The 21,585-nt window shown below is 40.4% G+C and overlaps 1 protein-coding gene across 5 annotated transcripts in view; it reads right to left on the reverse strand.

Moving 5' to 3' along the window:
* Positions 1-409: 409 nt before the first annotated feature.
* Positions 410-21,585, reverse strand: part of CBLB (Cbl proto-oncogene B) — a 78,792-nt gene continuing 57,616 nt past the window's right edge. For 2 of the 5 annotated variants that reach the window (XM_077342131.1, XM_077342135.1), the window contains 6 exons: positions 14,090-14,230; positions 10,563-10,648; positions 10,330-10,458; positions 7,087-7,227; positions 5,795-5,914; positions 410-3,391 (listed from right to left, as the gene is read on the reverse strand). In XM_077342131.1, the coding sequence (XP_077198246.1) occupies positions 3,129-3,391; positions 5,795-5,914; positions 7,087-7,227; positions 10,330-10,458; positions 10,563-10,648; positions 14,090-14,230 (880 nt within the window). In that variant the 3' untranslated portion in view covers positions 410-3,128. Of the gene's footprint in view, positions 3,392-5,794; positions 5,915-7,086; positions 7,228-10,329; positions 10,527-10,562; positions 10,649-14,089; positions 14,231-21,585 lie in introns of all 5 variants that reach the window. The other 3 variants (XM_077342132.1, XM_077342133.1, XM_077342134.1) reach the window with 3 other exon arrangements.

Consider the following 21,585-nt stretch of genomic DNA (forward strand, 5'->3'; position numbering starts at 1 on the left):
TCTATGGAATAATACTTTTGCTACCCCCTCCCCCAATTATTGTACGTTCTACATCTCTGAAAAGAAAAAATAGATCTCCATGCCACATGCAAGCTACTTTCAGAAGCAGTTTGTGGTATGTTGCTGGCATCTACTGTTTAAGGAGGGAGGAAAAAACTGAATTAAATGGTGTACAAAACATTGCATAAGAAGAAATACCAATTAATATACCAACCAAGAAATATAACAACTGCCCTTGATCAACCAATTGGAGCATAACTGCATTTTATGATGGTCAAAGCCAACATCAGCAATCCGTGAAAATAATGTCTAATCTATCCATTGTAAAAGCTTAATCAGATTTACAACTCACAGTATACAAAAGTTTAAGGAAATAAGTTAATTAAAACACCAAAAGATATACTCAGCATTCTGTTAACATTAATTTTTATAAAATACCTTACAAGAACAGATAAAGGAACTTGAGATTACATAATATTCAGAATTGGAAAAAAGAACACTGAATAAAATATAAATTGATCACATCACTATGCTTGCCACATGTTAGACAAGTTTATAAAAGGCATTTTCAGATAAAATAGTTATTTATAAGATAAACCTTCAAAAATGAAAACTATTGCAGTCCTTTCAAGAACCCAGTCCTAGAAACAATATGTTCCAGGTCAACAGGCAGTACCTGATTTAAAATATACTGCTTTGCTTCCAAATTTGTCAAGCTTTAAGACAAAAATTCAAACATTTACCAGGTCAGTGCAAAGTAAAGCTTCAATATGATGGTGGTGGGAAGATGCATATAGTACAAATTAAATTTACATTATTCTCATGAAATTTTACTTGGGATTTAGCAAAAATAACATTTTACTGGTGACTTTTATCGTCACTAAAATGGACATTTTAACAGAACACTAAGGGCATGTTTGAATTAACTATTGTTGGAAAATGTTAGTTTTATTGATGTGCCATTTGATTCAGCATAGTTTAACCCTATGTAATGAAATGATAAACAAGAACTGGAAAGGGTGATACAAATGATCTATTAAAATTCTCAAACAAATAACTGGTTTAGGTCCTCTGTTCTAATCTAGCAACTGTTTTAAATACTGAGACTCATTTGGAATAGATGTTACCAGACACAGTGTTGTGTGTTTTGATAAAACATGTACTTGTATGAACAAGCCCTCCTCTTGAGAAATATAAACACCTTTTAGAGACTGAGATCCTTGACCATTTTATTTTTAAGGTTGCTAACTTGTGTACAGTCAACACCCATCTATCATAAGTGATTACCACCAGCAACCTAAGAGCTGCTTCGCAGTACCATTCTAATCTACAGGACAATTTTCAGAATAGTTATTGCATTGGGAGATCCTGCTCTTGCAAGTTGCTTAAGAATGATCCTGTTTGTTGGATCTGGGGCTTCTGTTACATCCAGATCATAAAATTATTCACAAACCTGCTGTACAGATGGCAAATTCCAGTATGTTTCCAAATGTCTGCATCCATGGTAACCATTCCAAAATCTCTTATCTTTTGGTGCAGTTTAGGAAAGTTAAATTAGCATTTCCCCTCAAAAATAAGTAAAATTATTTCACAGAAGCCCCATTCTCAATAATTTATAATGGTTTTTAAAAAGTAAAGATTAAATTGTCACACAAGGGGAGAATCATTTACAATTTCCTCTAAACTTCTCATTTAAGAGTCAGACAAAATCTATTATGGTTGGAGAAACGGCTGCATGAGAATCAGTCTGTTCACTTGTTACAATTCTGTTATTTAAATAGGTCTTAAATTTTTTCAAAGTTATTTTCTCTTACTTAGAATGATATGAAATCTTATTCTAGTCTCAAGACCTCTAGGAACGAAATTGGTATGTAATTGTGGTTTAAATGGATATGGTATTATTAGCCTATTATAAATGCTGTTGGTTTTTGTTGGAATGATGGCAAAAGATATGATTTCTAAAAATGATTCCAAATGAAGGGTCCAAGGTACTGCTGTGACACTCAGGATAGAAAATTTCACCCTCATCTCCAAGAATGAAGATATGGTAGAACCAGCTGAACTGGGCATGAAATACTTTTAAGGTAACAGTATGACTTAATTAAATGCTTTGCAAAACTAGTGCTACTAGCATTAGGACTCAACAGTGCAAAGATTTAAAGTTCTCATGATTACATGAATTTGTACCTCAACCTGTGATGAATTGGAAGCTAATCATTCACACAGGAAATTAATTGTATTCCATTTTCCAGAGGCTACTACTAATATAATTGAGTGATGGCTCTGTGGGGTATGCCTGAAGATATTTGAGGCATGAATAACATGGGCATGAATAATATCAACCTCATCATGAAACTGAAGAATTGTAACATATATATTTGGATTTGCAGAATCTGTGTCAGAAATGATTAACATTATTTTGTATATTCTGGAGAAACATTGCATTGTGCAATTTAATGTGAATTTGTATCTTATTACTGTAACCATATAGGCTCGCTGGCCACATATCGAAGAAAGCTGCCCATAGTTGTGGTCAAAATGCCTTTAAGAAAGCAGTCTAAAGACAAAACAATGCATTACACATTCATTTTTCTCACACACTATAGCAAAAGTATACCAGAAAAAATATCAGTAGTTGAAGGCCACATTTTTTCCTGCATTTGCTTGATACTGAAATGCAAAAAACCATTAAAGCTTTCTGGAAAAAGGGGGAAAAATAAAGAGAGCACTTAGGAAAAAGTAAATCACTTAGATGACCCTGGTAGTACAAAAATATGTGGAAATACCACACAAGAATAGAAAATATGAACACAGGAGGCCTGAAAATGGTCATTCACAACTTTGTAAACATGAAAAAAAAATGCATTTCACAGATTAAAAGTTCATGGGAAGTAAACTTCTTTAAATTATTTGTCAGTTCAACCCTGATTCAAAAAAGTATGGCTAGCAAAAATACAGACATTTCAATCCACTTGTGTCTTGAACTCAGCAGTTATTTAAAAAACAAAACTGCTGGCCCTTGACACTGTGAGGATGGCTAGAGGAGTGTCTCTTGAATCCCACATCACACATGATTTCATGATCTCACTCATGCACATGGAGAACTGGCCACAAAGTTTTTCATACTGCTATAGATTGAGGCGTGGAGAAGTAGGTGGAGGAAAGCAGGCAAATGCTCTTAGGATGCTCCGTGCTACATCAAGGTTGTTCTCAGCTATTTCAAGGGCCCGCTTCACTTCTTCAAAGGAATAGCCTTCTCCCATAAGTTTTGCAATTTTTGCGTCAACATTTTCTGAAGAGGTGTCAGAATTATGTGCCTTTCTATGATGTATTTCTGGAGCAGTCCTGCGAGGAAGTGGTTTTGGAGGTCTGGCTGGTGCCTGTGAACCATCTGCATACAAATGAAAGAACAGAATATGACTATCACAATAAATATGAAGGCAACAGATATCCTCCTCCCAAAAAAAATCAAAGCCAAGCTTTACAGAACTGGTAAGAGCTAAAGTTGTTACAATGCCAGAGAAAGATTTGTAATAAATCTGCTTACACAATATTTTATTTACTATTAATAAAATATTTCCTGAATGCATTACTTTCTAAATTTAGCAAAATGCAAAGGAGAAGTTGTAGCAAGGTGCTGGTTGCATAACAACTGCACCAATCTCCATAGTAACCCCCCCCCCCGACCTTCACTAGTCATCAGTACATCTCACTATGACTCACTGAAAGATATGGAAGCAATTAACTAGTGCAGCTAATACGTCCACACACCCAACTTCACCCCACTTGGCCTGCATACATAGCACTATAAGGGAGGGGAATACAGACACATCTCCTTCAAGGAGAACCACAGTAAGAGTGGGAAAGGGCTTTGAATAAACATGTAACAGGAATCAAGGCCATGGTTCAAATCCCAGGTAGGGATAGTCCTTCACCAATGTTGAATGAGTCCAAAAGTACAGCTGAAATTCTCTCATCAAATTGAGAGTACACCACGAAAAAAGGATGGTTCAAAATGAATATAACTGCAGAAGAAAGCCCTAGGCTATAACAATGAAACAATTTAACAATGAATAAAGGTGGAAATGCAGTTTATCTTATCTCTTCTTTTAATAATAATCAAACAACCAAAATGGGCTCCAGATTTGTACCATTTTCAATGTAGCATTTTCAGCAGTGGTTGTTTCCAACTAGTACGTGCTGAGGATCTAGTCCTTCACTAATTCTATATTCTATTATTCTCCACTTAAATTTTAACAATATGTATTGGCCTTTAGTTCAAAGGTATGGGGAAGCTTAGTTAACAGGAACAGACGCCTGCGCCTCCCCTCCCCCCATGTCGCAGTGCTGGCTGCTTTAGGCACGAATGGCCGCTTCAGACATCGAAGCACCCAATCCTAGTTGTGAGTGTCCTGCATAATACAGGGCATTGGACTAGATCAGTGGTCCCCAACCTTTTTATCACCAGGGACCGGTCAATGCTTGACAATTTTACTGAGGCCCGGGGGGGGGGGGGGTAGTCTTTTGCCAAGGGGTGTCACCACCATTTGAGCCCCTGCTCCATTTGCTTTCCCGCCGGTGCCCCTGACTTCCCACTGCCCGCTGGGGGGTGCTGCCAGCAGCAGCTGTGCAGTGCCACACCAAGGGGGAGCCCCAGCCATGGCAACTGCTGGAGAGCACCAAAGGTGAGCCAGCAGCAGAGTGGCAGAGAAGCCCCCAAGGCAGCAGCTGGGGGGGAGGACAAGGAGGAGCCGCAGCCCGTTACCGACTGATCTACGGACTGGGACCGGTCCCCGGACTGGGGGTTGGGGACCACGGGACTAGATGACCCAGGAGGTACCTTCCAACACTATTATTCAATGATTCTTTGTGGCATGATCCCTTGGAGGGGAAGGGATAGCACTTTTAGGTTCTGAAATCTTAAAACTTGGAAGCTGTTTTCCATGGCTGGCCTGTGGCTGTGCAATCCCCATGTGTGCCTTCACATAAGCCACTTTTAAGAATAACTTGTATAAAGGGGGCAAAAAACCCTTAAATACATCATTCCTTAGTTAATTTTATTTTAAACATTTCTATGATGCTTTTCCAAAATATTCAGGTCCCCAAAGTGGCAAATATTTAAAACTAAAAAAATTCAAGCATTTAAAATAGTGTGTGTGTATGTGTGTATGTAAAATGTATGTATTATTTAAAACAATTTAGTAAAATATACTCATTTTGATTTTATTCTTTATGTTTTTGTATTCTGGTCTAAGACCGTACAGCTAACTTACCAACTAAGTAAACTATATTAAAATTAAACACAAGAAAATAACACACAGCCAGGAAGGCAAATATGAATTGTCAAAAGTTACAAAACAAGTCTTCACGAGCTGGCAAAATACAATGATAGAGGGAGACGGATTAATCTTCGTGGGGAGAGAGAGCCAAAGGCCTTTCTCAGAATGCCAGCAGTGGATGGTGGGAGCACTTGAAGGGCTTCTGAAAACGATTGGAAGGGATGGGTAAGTTTATATCAGAGGGCTTTCCTTCAGATATGCTGGCTAAAAAGCCATATAGGGCTTTAAAGGTCAGACTTCTCTTTGCCTAACTTCTCATATTTTCCCCTTCCTTTCTGTAATTTTCCAGATAAATATGAAAAAAAACCTATTTTATTTCATTGTACCTGAAGTAAACTCTGACTCACAAAAGTTTGTGCAGGAATAAATGTGGCTAGTTTTGAAGGTGCTATGGGACTTCTGATTTGCTCTGTAGAACCGACATCTTTTGTTATTGTATATGGTATTCTGTTTACCTGAACAAGATGGAAGCTGGTCATATTCCTGGGATGTTCTGTGGATTTTCATATTTTCACCGGTTACTCTTCGAACTGGAGGCAAAGGAACTAAGCCGTTTACTGGGTCAAAGAGAAGTTCTAAAAAAGTAAGAAAGAGGTGTTCTATTTATTTTTTATCCTTAACTCACAGTCTGAGTACAATGAGTTCTTAGATGGGACACAGTAATGCCTGCAAGGGAACAGAAGTTACGGAACACCCTTCTTGCACAGGAAGTTTGCTCTGCCTTTTCATTGTATAATCATTCAACTAAAACATGTATATGCTTGTGTTCATCCTGAGCCACTGTTCAACAAAGGAGGGAGGATTCTTGACACGTAAGCAGCGTTCTGGCAATAGCTTCCTGTTGGTATTTACTATAATTTGGGTTAATATGTATGCATTATTGATATGCCTAATTTTATTTCTTTTTAGATTTATGAAATCAGGGTAAAGGAATCTATGTAATCTTTACTTCTCTACCCCACTTTCATCCCATTCTTCCCAGTCTCTTTGGTAACTTTGGATAAACAGGCAAAAATCCCAAATCAAGCAGTTAAGACTGCAGAAATGCTTGAATTGAGTCTCAAAGCCTTAGCAACAAACATCAGATTTTGTCATAGTTTTTACTGGAATGGGGTTAGATCCAATGAGTACATAATCTATTCTAACTAAATTTCACAATAATTCCTACTGCATACATGTACAGCGCAAGCACTGTCTTACTGAATATGAAATTTTATTGTTTCAATTTATATCCTGCCACTCTCCATGGACTCGTGGTGGGTCATATAAAACAGAATAAAAACCCCAATAAAACCAATCAAAATCCCCTAATAACGTAAAGCGCAAGAAGCAGCATAATCCCATTATTCCCCTGTTTACAGTCAATCATCACAGGGAGGTGAATTTGCAAGATGGCATAGCGCTGGCTGGAGGAGGGGCCTCAGTTGTTCCTTGTCCCGGCCTCAACCAAACATCTGGTGGAAAAAGTCCATTTTGCAGGCCCTGTGAAACTGAGATAGCTCCATCAGGGCCCTCAGCTCTTCCAGGAGCTCATTCTACCAGGTTGGGGCCAGGACTGAAAAAACCTGGCCCAAGTCAAGGCAAGGCAGAAAATGGAAGAAATCAGGCCTTTCTATAATATTTCTTTAGGTCTAACTCAGCAAATTTATAGTTGGGAAATATTCACAAAGCTCACTAATAGTTGGATACAATATTATCTTTCTTAATGTCCTACTACAATATTACAGTTTTGATTGCTTTAGATTACCTGCAGGAGGCAGGTAAAGTTCATGTCCTGACAAAGGTCTGCTGCCTGCACTGAATGGCTTTGTTTGCTCAATGAGGCTATGACGTGCAGGGGGTGGTGGAGGAGGAAGTGAGGGTGGCAGGTTGTCAGCCACATCATCTCCTGCAAGGATAGAAAAATCATTATATAAGTAAATATTCATTAATGATATAATTAAAAAATGAAGCATAAAATTGGTTTTACTGGCCACAGAGAGAGGCCTTTTCTTCTTAGTTTAGCAACTCCAGTAATGAAACTATATACCTCTATTTCAGTGATTCTGAACTGGTGTGTTGTGACACACTGGTATGCCACAAGGTGTGATGTCGCATTGTGGGATTTATTTTTTAATTATTTTTACATGTAAAACATTTTAAGATTTTCCCCCTCCCAAAGTGGGCGATAATGGGCCTGGAATGGAAGGGGTCCTGGCTATCCAAATATTTGCTGGCTTTAAGAGGCAACTTGTGTGGGTGGCAGCATATGTGAGGTGTTTCTGTTTTAACTCAGGCAGGCATAGGGGTTGCAGCCATGGAAGGCCCTTGGCAAGCTCCGGGGCTTAGGAGACGGGCCTTTCACAGTCTAGCACCTGGCCAGGGCCCGGAACAAGGCTGAGTCAGGCCCTTGGCAAGCTCCAGGGTGGGGTGGAGGGGTTGCAAAAGAACCTGGCAGGGAGGCGTGGCACTTCTGGGAGCATGGCCAGCTGACATCATTTCTGGAGTACCTTAAACTAGTGATCCCCAACCTGTGGGCTGCGGACCACATGTGGTCCTTCGACTAATTGGAGGTGGGCCCCGAAAGACGCCTTCTCCCCCCCCCCCCAGCCCTTTACTTCATCCCCCCCGGACCTTTACAACACACTTCGGGTGTCATTGTCTCCCATCACTCCCAGATGGGACTATCTCGTTGCAGAGAAACAAGCTCAGGGTTCCCATTGATTTGTCATTGTCATGAGTTAAAATTTACATGAAAATAAAATGTTCCTTATGTTCATTGTTGTGGCGTGTCTGTATCTTATTTTGAAGGGATGTTTAAACATTACCATAGCGATCAGAGAGCGTTAGGGCAGTGGTTGAGAGTAGAGGAGTAAACTACCCCCCCCACCGGGCCTCAGTAAAAGGCGTTGAGTGGTCCCCGGTGATAAAAAGGTTGGGGACCACTGCCTTAAACTTTGCAAAGTTTTTTCAGGGGTGCTTCCACAGTCAAAAGTTCGAAAAAGGCAACTTTATTTGGTACAAACCAATATTTAAAAATGGTGGTGGGGGAGTTGTATTTTATGATGTTTTGATTATATTGTATATTTATGCAATATTTTATTGTAAACCATCATGAGCCAGCTTGCTGGAAGCAGCGGTATACAAATTTAATTACAAAATAAAATAAATAAAAAAGGTCTTGAGTGTTCTTTCACTATATGCCACCTGTTTCTTTCTAGAAGCTTTTATCTAGGTAAAGCCATTAGCAGGTTTAGATAAATAGCATTTTAGTAAATCATATCTGCCATTAATTTCCAATACGTTTTATTATTAGGGAGCTATCACCAAACCAGAGAATTTTGTTCCAATTTGACCAAGATAAAAGTGAGTAAGAATGTAAATGGTTTACAATTTTCTAAATTGTAACTTCTTAATTTTTATTTTTGCGTCTTTCAAATGTATATGCACAACAGAACAGGCACATCAATTTCTTCATTATAAAGTAAAGAAAGCAGAAGGTTTACTATTAAATATCAATACAGGTTAAAACCTATTCTGTCTTACAATTCCTACATCAATTTTAAGACTTTTACAGTACTTTTCTATCTTTGCTCTTTGAAGTTTTATTATCTCTCTCATATAGACACACAGATAAAGTTATAAGCTAGGATACAAAGGACACTTTAGTAAGTTATTTATGTAAGAGAGCCTTAGCCTTCTGTTGCAGGAGCAGCAGCCAACATCACATAATAATGTGTTTTCCCAAAGAGGGCTTGGGGAGAAGACTCGAAAATGGGAATCAGATGTGAGAACAAACAAAACAAAAAACCCACAGAGACCCCAAAGAACCCCAAATACACACTGCCAAGAGAAATTTGTGAAATATGGCTTTTTTATATTGTCATGTTCTCAAACGTCTTCATTTTTAAAGTGTGATTTAAATTACTTGAAACATACTGGGTTGATTCCATGAGCTTTGTCTCATGGAAGGCAGAAGTTCCCAGTCTATCATTTCCCCTAGCAGCTCCATGTCATATCCAAATATCTTTAGTTGATGATCAGGAGAGCTTAGTAGGTAAAAACAGCACAGGGGCTGCTGTAAAAACAAAACAAATTGATGAAAGCACCACCTACCCTAGAAAGTTTGTAAGATCCAACCTACTGATTCTTACATGTATCAGTATTCTTATCTTTTATTATGCATTTCTCCTGGCCATTCTAATGAAAAACTGTATAATCAAACATCCTACTTAGATTTTTTTTAATTACATATGTATATAGTTAATTTACTTCAGTTCAACAGGCTAGAAGCTTCATAAGCACCAACTGAAGATGAAAAGAGGAAGGGTGATTTTGCAAGCTTTTCTGCATTGCAACTTCCTCACCTACATGGCTATTGATCCAGTTCAACTATTAATCTAGGTTCTGGAGTTCAAAAGGGGCTACTAAGGGAGGAGGTTCCATGACAAAGTTCTGCATTCCCACCACTGGTACTAATAGGATTAGAGCCATCATAACTAGACATCCAGTGTCACTAGCTAACCCTAATATCTTTATTTTTATTTATTTATCTATCAACTATGAGAGCATTTCCTCCTGCCAGAGTAGCTCCGATAGATACCCAAAACCTGATGCAGTGGGTGGGATGGTTGGATATGCTTAATGGACAACATACCTTAGGGCATGGGAATTGCATTTAGGAACAGGAATCTGGCAAAATCACCCCTATCAATATTCTTACAGATGAAAATTCCAGTAACATGAGACTCTGATGGCAGAGGGAGGTGAGGCAACTTTACATGAATCCCTCTCCTCACTGCAACCACTGGCTTGAGGGAGGGTTAAAGAGGGCTTTTCTGAGAGAAGGGGAAGACGGGGGAGAGTCATCGGTATGTTTTACTTACAATTAATATGATCTCACACAATGTAATTTCCTTAAATAACACAAACTACAAAAAAAGAGTTAGTTTGCTTCCCATAATTAACACAAAAGCAAGCAGCTATTAGTAGATTTAAAAGAATATACAACCTAGAGGATGTACCAGCAGGTCATAATCAGAAGGTGTCCTATTTTGTACTGAGCCATGTTTCAAGTTGTCCCTGATAGGAGGCCGTGCAGGTGGTAGAGGTACTGGAACTGTGGGATCAAAGGCATCTCCTAAACAACAAAGCAGCAAGGTTTTTTGAATTGTACCTTCAAAAGCAGAATCTTGGAGTAATTCTCTCCTAGACATGGAAAGAAACAACAGTGAGATGACATACCTATTTCTGGATGTTTCAATCTTTTCATTTCAGAAGCCACACTGTGCATTTCAATTGTTCCAGAGCACTGACCATTCTCACATACACTGAAAGTAGAGATGCAAATATACAAAATGAAAACCACCTGGTCGCATGAAGGAAAAAAAGACAACCTAGCAATGAAGACTACTGAATGTGGTTAGTTATATTGTTGTTAAAAATTAGCTATTCAGAATGACTATTCAGATTTAAAGAATGTAATCTTAGGTTTCACTGAGTACAAAGTTTTTGTTTTATTTTTGGTAAGCTTTAGTAGTAATCTGATTTCCTCCTAAACAGGAAGAAATATCTTGGACCAATAACAATATCAAACTTTCACACAGAAATAAAAAGGCAGATTCAGTAGAAATATTACTAATTAATTCAGAGTATAATGAGTTTGATGCAAAAATTTTAAAAAACAACCCTGAATACAAGGTAGATTAAGGAAAATCAACAGAAATTACTCTTCTATAACAGTGGTCCCAAACCTTTTTATCACCAGGGACCGATCAATGCTTGACAATTTTACTGAGGCCCGGGGGGGGGGTAGTCTTTTGCCAAGGGGTGTCACCGCCATTTGAGCCCCTGCTCCATTTGCTTTCCCGCCGGTGCCCCTGACTTCCCACTGCCCGCTGGGGGGTGCTGCCAGCAGCAGCTGTGCAGTGCCACACCAAGGGGGAGCCCCAGCCATGGCAACTGCTGGAGAGCACCAAAGGTGAGCCGGCAGCAGAGTGGCAGAGAAGCTCCCAAGGCAGCAGCCGGGGAGGAGGACAAGGAGGAGCCGCGGCCCATTACCGACTGATCTATGGACCGGGACCGGTCCCTGGACTGGGGGTTGGGGACCACTGTTCTATAACAATGCTGGGTTAACAGAGCAAGCACTCATACATCTCCTGCTGCACCTCTCTCTATATCAATGAGTGACCTGATTTTCTGATGCAGCTTTTAAAAAAGTGGAAGAGACAAGAAATATAAACCAAACTGATAAAAATTAAAAAATAAGCACACTCATAGCCAAAGTGGCTTTTCACATTTTCTCCCCTTATTCCACCTAATCCTCACACACACACAAAAAAAAAACTTTATGAGAGTAGGCTAGGCTGAGAGATTGCAATTCACCCAAAGTCATTAGCAGTCCTCCTGTGGCTGAGCAGATCTGAACTGTCATCCCAAATCCTAGCCCTACAGTCTAACCACTATGCCACATTAGAATATAGCTATATCAGTATTGAATCAACTCAAAAAGCAGACAGGACCACAATAAGACAGTATCAATTATTATCTTATCCTTACAAATCAATTAAGTATTCATATATTCTGCCAATACCAATGTACTGTATATACTCACATATAAGCATAATTTTCCAACCCTTTTTTAAAGCTGAAAAAATCTCCCTCAGCTTATATGCGGGTATAAAAAAAAACTGCCAGACAAGAAAAGAGGGCGGGGGTGGGAGACAAGTATACTTAACTGAAGAAGCAGATGCAGAAAGAAGTAGAGACGCAGCAAGCACGGGAGGGACAGTGGGAGGGGGAGAGAAGATCAGTCTCTGCCTCCCCCCTCACTGCCTTAACAAGCCTAGCACAAGGCTAGCACGTGCTGCTGCTGCAGGAAGCTCTGAAGCCTCTGTCTCAGAAGGAGAGCAGAAGGAGGAAATGTCCCTAGAGGAACAGAACCACCCGGCTAAGAAGAAGGGAATTGGATAAGAAGGAGGATTGGATATAAAAAGGCAAGAGGGAGGAGGAGGGGAAAGAGGGAGGAGGAGTATGGGAAGAAAAGGATAAAAGATCCTGCCCAAAAGGGAAGGGGAAGCGAGGGGGGAAAGCCACTATCCAAACACCAGCCTTGGCTTATATGCGAGTCAATAAGGTTTTCCAGCATTTTGTGGTGAAATTAGGTGCCTCGGCTTATATGCAGGTCTGCTTATATGCAAGTATACACGGTAACAGTCTATGTACTACTTATTATTGGGTAGGATGTAAAATGGGGATTTAAATGTTTTGAATCATGGCAAAATATATATTACTGCTTGTGTTCATAAATATTTGCAGTCTGATAAAAATGCAAATTTATAACAGATAAAATAAAGTAGGATTTGTACATTCCAGTTAAAATGATCACAACAATGTATTGGAGAGTTTATATTTTTGGATTTATATTGGTAAAAGAGGAAATTAAGCTGAGTGAATGAAGATAAGCAGGTGAAGATCTGACTGCTTCTGATTTCTATTGTGTGATTTCATAAGCGGCAACGAGGGATTTCTTAGGGTGCCTTTTCCCCTTCCTATCCACTTGAGAAACCAATTCCTAGAGACTGGATAATCTTGGAGTATTAATGAGTCTGCAATGAGAAGAATTGGAAAAGTCCCCATGTCCGTCCTACAACATTCAGATGCCTTTAAGAAGATCATCATGAAGCTTTAAAAGAGTTGTAGAAGCCTAAGTAAGAAATTTGTTTTTATAGCTCTCATTCATTTATGTAACCCCTGTGCTACAGAACTGAATTTTGTTTCACCTTGACCAAATATTAACTATGCCTCTTGTATGTAAGGCATTACTGAATACAGTTTTAAAAGGGCATTTTAAATTAGCATTATAGACAGACATAACGAAATAGCTGATTAGTTCTTTTGGCTATGGTATAAGAGCACCTTTACAATATGATTTTCATTTTGATGAGTGAATGAACAAAGCAGCTTCCCTTCTGCCAGTAGCTGCTAGCTTGTTTACTGAATTTTAAATTCTTATCAAGGCCATCAAAGTTCAAAAAAAAATCACCATTATGTAAAATGCGTAAACAAACTAACCCACTTATTATACTTAGAAGATAGATGAAAAAAGATCAGCGACAGAAAAAAAAATGCTCTCTTAGCCCTATGAACAATGTACAGTAAAAGCTTTATCAGCGGGCACTTGATAATCCAGAATGCTCAGTTCACCAGCACCAGCACTTCATTCCCCTCAGCCATTAACCAGCTTGATGCCTCCAGCTGTTGCTGCTTTTGACAGCCAGAGCTGCCAGCTAATATTATCCCTGGGAGTCATCTTCCTGCATCTCTTGAACTACCGGAAGCCAGCTCTGCCAGAGGAGTCCCAAGCAGCTGGCCTGCTCAATGGCTCAGGGGGAATGGGCTTGACAGGCATGGAGGGGGATGTTGCCATGACATTCCTAGTGGAGTGGGGCTTGGCTGCTGCACATTACTATGCACAGAGGGCAGGGAAGAGCATAATCAAATGTGCCAGACATTCAATCTTTAACTGGCAGCCCCAGCCCCCCAATAAGTGTCAGTTAACAAAGCTTTCACAAACACACACAAAAATCCTGGTTCTAAACTTATGCATCCACAGCAAACAAACTAAGGGTTTCAATCTTGCATCAAAAAATTGCAAACTTTGAGAAAATAACTAATGAAAGATTAATTTAAGATTTATTAGATCGTTCAAAGACAACTAAGGATACAAAATCATGCTGAACTGCTGTTCTATATTATTTAAACTGCCTTACCGGATGTGAGGCTTTATATTATGACAATGAGGTGACTGTGATGTCAAAGGTACAGGATGAGATGAAGGAATCTTATACTCATCATCTTCCACATGTTCCTTTGGTTTCTCAGAGAGGGAACTTACAACAGGAACAGGACACCTCAAGAGAAAAATGTATCCTTTTATTATAACAGCCCTGTAACTCAAATTAGGTTGCAAGAGCTACTGGTTCCTCACCCAACACCACTGATTTAAGATTACTTATACACAATTTTAGCAAAAATAGCAGCCATTTAGACGAAGTAAAATTTTGCTGCTTGTTCAATTAGACATTATTGCAAGCAATAAATGCTTATTGTTTAAGAAGTCATTTTCTTTCCAGCAGATACAGCATAGCTATGAAAGGTACAACATACAAATTTCAGAAATTTATATTAGATTATATTCCTCAAAGAATCTGCACTGAAAAGCAGACAGCATGACAGTAATTCAATATCAATCTTACACTCTACATAAAATTTTTTAGCAAAGTTATAAGACGTAAGAAAAATTACACTTCAGTCTAAATCTCACCATCTCATCATGATTACTATAAGAAGTACAGATCAGGATCCAAAGAACTACAAAAAATATTCCCTGAACTCACAACCTTATTATTTATTTTAATGTAGTTTAATCCTAATTTCTACCCTCAAAGCCCAAAGAAACGAATATCACATCATTAAACCATCTTACATAAACTCCACATTACAAATAGCAGCCTGTATATGCACAGAGAAAAGAAAGTCTTAATTGCCTCTCTAAATACCAACTATGTGGGATTTTATGGATTTCCAGAAGACCTCATTCCACAGCAGTAAAAGGAGTTAGTGCAAGCAGTGGCTAAACATGCCTCTCAGAGAACACACACTCCAAAGTGCTTATTTGCCATTGTCAACTCCTTTCTTAATAATCCCCAGTATAGAGTTTACCTTTTTCATTGCCACCATACACTTAGAAGAAGAAGAAGAAGAAGAGTTGGTTCTTATATGCCGCTTTTCCCTACCGGAAGGAGGCTCAAAGTGGCTTACAGTCACCTTCCCATTCCTCTCCCCACAACAGACACCCTGTGGGGTGGATGAGGCTGAGGGAGCCCTGATATCATGACCCAGTCAGAACAGTTTTATCAGTGCCATGGCGAACCCAGGGTCACCCAGCTGGTTGCATGTGGGGGAGCACAGAATCGAACCTGGCATGCCAGATTAGAAGTCCGCACTCCTAACCACTACACCAAACTGGCTCTCTAACAGTTTCATTATCTGATATGATGCCATGATCTCTCTTTTACTTGGTTTCAGCTAGCTCTAATACATTAATGTGTGGGGAGTTTTAAAAATATATAGTTTTAATTTATTTTCTTTATACCCATACCTTTCTCTCCAATAGTGACCCAGAGCAGCTCACATAATCATCCTCGCCTCCATTTTATCCCTGTCCAATCTACTGTATGTCTAGTCCAGACCATGCTTTAGTCCAGTCTGTGGCTGGGGACCGGCAAGGCATCGGGCCGCGCCCGCGCATCGGGCCGCACCCGCAGGCGCGGCCCGGCCCTGATTCCCTCTCCCCGCCCTCCCGCAGTAAGAAGCTTCCCAGGCCGCAAGGTTGCGGCCTGGGAAGTTTTTTACTGCGGGGGCGGGGAGAGGGAGCCGCGGCCCGGTGCCATGGCCTTCGCGGCCCGTTGCCGGGCCGCGGCCCGCAGGTTGGGGACCACTGCTTTAGTCAACCTTGAAACTTGTTATACCCAATTTTGTTCTTAGTAAAACAATACTAGATTATTGCTACTAAAGATGATGTCACACTTCCAAGTGTCTCCTGCCTAGAATATCAGACTTCCCTATCAGTACTGCTTTACATCTTGCCTAGATTCAGATTTAGTTGCTTCCTGTGATACACTTGACCATGGTATCCTGACATCAATCTAGGACAGACCAAAGAAGAAGAAGAGATTTGGGTTTTATACCCCACTTTTTAATACCCAAAGGAGTCTCAAAGTGGCTTACAATCACCTTCCCTTCCTCTTCCCTCAAAAGACACCCTTGTAAAGTAGCTGGAGCTGAGCAAGCTCTAAGAGAACTGATGTTAGAACAGTGGCTAGCCTAAGGCTACCCAGCTGCCTGCACATGGAAGATCGTTTATGCACTGGGAACTTCACTGCCCCAGCTCCTGTGCAGGAGCACAAATTGGGTGCGGATAGGGTGCACTGGGACAAATGCTCCCCCGCATGGGTACAGGAAGCGGTGTTGCAACCTGCCACAACTAAAACTCCAGCCTGCATGAAACCTCCAGTGCACTCGAAGAGTGGGAAATTAGGACCAGTTCTCCAGATTAGAGGCCACCGCTCTTAACCACTATGCCATGTTGGTTCTTACCAAGCTTCTAGAGGCTTGGTGAAGGAAATCAGCAGCATATTAATTACACACAATCCCCAAGTTTTGAATTACAGTCGCGTATTAAACAGTCAAGTATTAAAACAGCTTCTGGAACTGAGGCCCGTGGCATCCTGCACATAATATTCTAGACTTCCAGTAATTACTGTGAATTTATTCAGGTAACACTAACTAACATGGGAAAGTTATAGGCATGCAAACACACTAAGGTGTAAAACCTACATCTATGAAAAGCAGTTTGGGGATCTGAAGACTATACTTTCTTAAGCAGACAGTAATATATTCATATTCATTCCTTTCATAAAATATATGATAACTAAAAACAAATGTGAATCAGAAGTCACACTTTACTGACAGAATGATTAAAGACAAATCTCCAGGCAAGAGCTATGAAACTGAATTAGAATCTTGACTGCAATGTAATATTTAACCACCTTCTGTAGAGGGAGCCAAAGGACATCATATATTTGAACTAAAAGCTCTGAATGCCTCTTGCATGTACCCCAATTAAAAATAAAATATTTTAAATGGAGTGGTCCTAATTCAAGAAACTAGAATCTCATCTGAAGACTGATTTCTAATTCTGTGGAGTCCCTGAAACATGTTTATACCTGGTTAAATATAACCCTGAATCCTGGCTTAATTGGTTTTAAACATGTTGAATGCTAAATCCTGAAAAATTATGGCTGTAAACCCAGTCTGAGAACTACAGATGAAAGAGGATTGGTTCTCAGACCTGGGAAGTTAATAAATCTGGATCATGCAATCCCATTTTATTAAAACACATCAAATTAATTTGATTATGGGTTGCCAGGGCACAGTACAGTGAAATACCATCTGTGGATTCAGGAGAAACGACAATGTAACGGGATGCCTTCAGTAAGCATGAAAATATTTCCCCCCATATATTTCTTTTACATTACACTAAGTTAAGAAAATATTTCAAAACTAAAAATATCTAGGGTTCAACAGGTCTGAACTAGTTAGAATTATAACTTGATTTATTAGCTATGATTTGTTTAGGTACCACATAAGAAAGCCTTCCTGGATTAAACCAACAGTTATAAAAATGACCAATCAACCAGATATTTCTGGAAAGTTTACAAGCAAGTGACGAATGCAGTAGTTTCTTCCTGCTGTTTGACCACAGCAACCTGCATACCGTTTCTGGATATACATAACTCACCTAGTCATCATCAACTGTGTAGTACACTCCTAAACTACCTAGCCACCACTAAATCTTGTGGCAGTTCATTCTATACGTATGCAAGGTGTGCAATGCTGCTTCATTTTATGAATTCAAGTTTATTCAAGTATTTGTATCCCACCTTTTTCTTTGGCTCAATGTGACTTACTTTTGTCTACTGCTCATCATTGTGTCCCCTTAAGTTCTAGTGTTACAGAAAATGTTTGAAAATACACTGGGGGGGGAGGCTTAAATTCCTGCTGAAATAAAAAATAACTACAGTGGCACAGTAGCCAAGGAGATGCACTGGGCCTGGCATCACAGGTGCAACAGGCAGGGGAGCTGCACAGAGCCCAGCAGCAGAGAAGTGGTCTGCTGGACTCAGGTACAACGCCAGACTTGGCACTGGGTGGAATATGGGATTCCTTCCCTACCTCATAGTAGCAAAGGATGCTCGGTAGCCAGAGGCAGTGAATAATGGGCCCAGGGGCAACACCATGATCCCCCCCACACAAGTCTCCCCCCTCCTGAGCTGTAAGGTGAACCACCAACAATGGGGAAAGGGATTGTCCCCTGCAAGTATAATGATCCCCCCCCCTCATATCACAGATCCCTAGTTGTAACTTTATTAACTTCAAACAAGGCTCCTCTTAGCTATCTTTATTTTTAAAGTAGTTGAAATCCTGCCCTTCTTTATATGTGATTGGTTGAATAATAATATGGGTGTTATGAGTAACCAAATTCCTCTAGAAACAATCAGGTAGGGCATGATGATAATGACACCAAGACAGAATCAACAATTCATTTTCTCCCTGTTTCTACTGCCAAATACCGTATTTGCTGGCATATAAGACTACTTCCCCCCCCCCTGAAAAACATGTCTCCAAGTGGGGGGCTCATCCTATACACCGGGTGCACCAGTTGGTTTAGACATAGCTGCCCATAGTGGCCTCCCGGTGCCCATAGTGGCCTCCCGATGCCCACTCAACTCATTCTACATACCGTCCCGTATCGCGCAGTATCCAGCACGGCGCACATGTGCACTTGCGCACTAGTGCCGGTCACAGGGAGATGCAGGGGCAAGCCGGAGGTGCTGCGGTCGCACTGCGGCCATACAATGATGACAATGACAAGTACTGTAATGTAATGTAACAAACTCTATATTTTGAGTTGAAATGTTGGGGGGTCGTCTTATACGTCCAGTCGTCTTATACACCAGCAAATATGGTAGATAAAATTAAAGGTTTATATGCAAATCTTGATGTAGAAGTTCATGTTGTAACTTTCAGTGCCGGTGACAAACCAGGTCTACAGTTGTTTCTCCAGCCATTCAATACTGAGATAACAGGTATCACATACGATCAGCTAAAGCAGCACCTTGTGAACTACACTTTCAAACAGCACAACTACATATTGTTAGCTTTTTATTCTCATATTTATATTCCACCGTTTCTCAAAAGAGTTCGGGGCCCACTTTATCCTTAGTCCTGAAAGATCGAATAACAAGGGAGGGGGGCACTACTTACTGGGCTCATAAGCAGCAATTAATATCCATAGTTTCCTATTCCATGTCCAACATACAACTACCAATACTATTTATACTAATCAGTACTATTAGATTTTAATATAGCTACATTAAATGTACTGATCACAAAACTCATACAAAAGCACAGCCAAAAAAGTGTACTTTGTGATAAAACTGAACAGTTCAGTGTATACAAAGTGTACTGTCAAGGAGTCCAACCTGTATCTGTTCCAATCCTTCAGTTCCCTTATTCTCATTTAACAATTTATACAGGCCCAGTGCCTCCCTCCTCTATTAACCATCAGAGGCAACATATGGCCTTTCTTCTCTCTAAACCATTTTAACCTTAGCATGAGTGAGTTGAGCCTTTTTATGAGAGTGTAGCCTTTGAAATAGATAAGAATCCTTCTCCAGCTTTTGTATGGGCCAGTCCAAACCACCGTCAACCTCCAACTTAGTCACATGTTCAGTTTTAACAATAGGACCTTACCTCTGATAGTCAAAGTCTTTGGGTTTAGCCTTTCAATCATACTACGTCTATTGATGGTCTGTTTAAAGAAATCCCCAGCCACCTTCCTGACTTGCTCCAGAGTACTTCTCCAAGTAGAGACACCTGAGGGGAACTCCAAAGGCTGACTCTCTTCCTAGGTGGTGTTATAAGGACTTGGCGATCCTTCTTCTAAAAGTCAATTCATTAGGAGAATGCCAACCCAGACCGGTTCTGCCATCATGGACTCCTCTGCTGTTGCTGTCTAAGACAGCACAAGGGAGGGGGGGCTCCACCATCATGGGCAGTTAAGTTGAAGCTACTTGAGCAGCTCTTGCATAGTGATGAGTCATCACTTGTGTGCCATGTTTATACAGTAGATCCTCACCAATTAGGAACTTAAAGTCAGCTTCAAGAATTCATCAGTACCAGGATCAACCCTTCCCAGGAGCTAAACTACCCCTGGACATAAGCCATAGACTGATAAAGATTTGAGAGACACAGGTGTATAGGAAAACATTATCTGCTTACTTGATGGGCTCCTTCAGGGAATATAAACCCTGGAAGCTCAATCACCCCTAATAACAATAATGCACTGTGTAAATTATCAAGCCATTTCCCTGAATACAGAGAAACCACCAATTTGTATGGCGGCACCTTCGTCATTCAACTCCCCACAATCTCCTCTTCCTTGGGAGCATCAATGTTCACTTTATCTTCTGCTGCTCTCTCTGCTCTTCAATGCTGCACCAGCTCAGCTCTGGGATATTGCTCTCTTGGTTGTTTTTTCTTCTTTACTATGGCAACTAAAGAAATCTCTGTATCATCCAATTCCAGTTCTCTGGAGTTTCTTCTGTCACATACTTCAATTTAGGGGAACAGATTCTTTTCCCTTTCAGGGATAACTTCTCTTTCATGGCAGTGATAACATTATACCCTCAGGGTAGATGGTGCTCCCAGCTTGCTGGCTTGGAGGACGTGAAACTCTGTTTGCCTGGATGACTAGCAAAGTTCACGTGGTTGCCCACTTCCACATCTCTTGCTATGCTACCTTCCTTCCCACCACCAGCGTCCACAGTTTTGGCCCATTCGGGTTGCCTCTAGGCTGAGCTGTCAGCTGGTCTGCAAATAACACCACATTGTCCAAGACATGTAGCAAGGTCTGGAAAAACTGCTTGCAAATCAAAAGGTCACATAGCCAGGCATATGTATTCACTTGCACAGCTTGTACTCATGAGCCCAATAATCTTCTCAGGTTAAACATGAATGCAACATGAGTCTCTTTGGGTTTGATGTTAGCCTTTTGGAACTCTGATCTTAGTCTTCTGACAAGCCCAGGCGTTGCCTGACAGACTTAAACTGTTGAGAATTCTGAACCCCAGGGGGCCAGTTCACCAATTAATCCACTTAGCACTCCTCACACACAAGCAAGTACAATCTTGTTATTCATTAGGTGGAACTGCAAAGTCCACACATGCAGATAAGAGTAACATAACATTCATACCTTCTTGGAACACAGGGGACTTCTTTTCACAAGTTTTGCTGCAGTCACTGAACAGCAAATTCAGGTTAGGCTGAAAAGCATATGACTGATCCCAAATTACTCAGTGAGCTTCTGCAGCAAGAGAGGGATCTTTCCGGACCCTATGCTCTGAAACTCTATCTCTGTACCACACTGGCTTTCATAGGGTGGCTGCTATTCAACAGTAGAAAGCAGCCAGGCCTAGTTAAGTCATGTAGGTTGGATGGTATCAAGCCACCCAATACTATGAGATGTCAGGTGTTTCATATATGTCTTGCCATAGCTTTCAAAGGGGAACCCGATTATAATCCCATGTTGAGTTATTACAAGTGTACAAACATATGCAGTATCTCCCATTCCCAGCTTTTG

The sequence above is a fragment of the Paroedura picta genome, chromosome 6 (assembly GCF_049243985.1).
Source record: "Paroedura picta isolate Pp20150507F chromosome 6, Ppicta_v3.0, whole genome shotgun sequence".
Lineage (NCBI taxonomy): Eukaryota > Metazoa > Chordata > Lepidosauria > Squamata > Gekkonidae > Paroedura > Paroedura picta.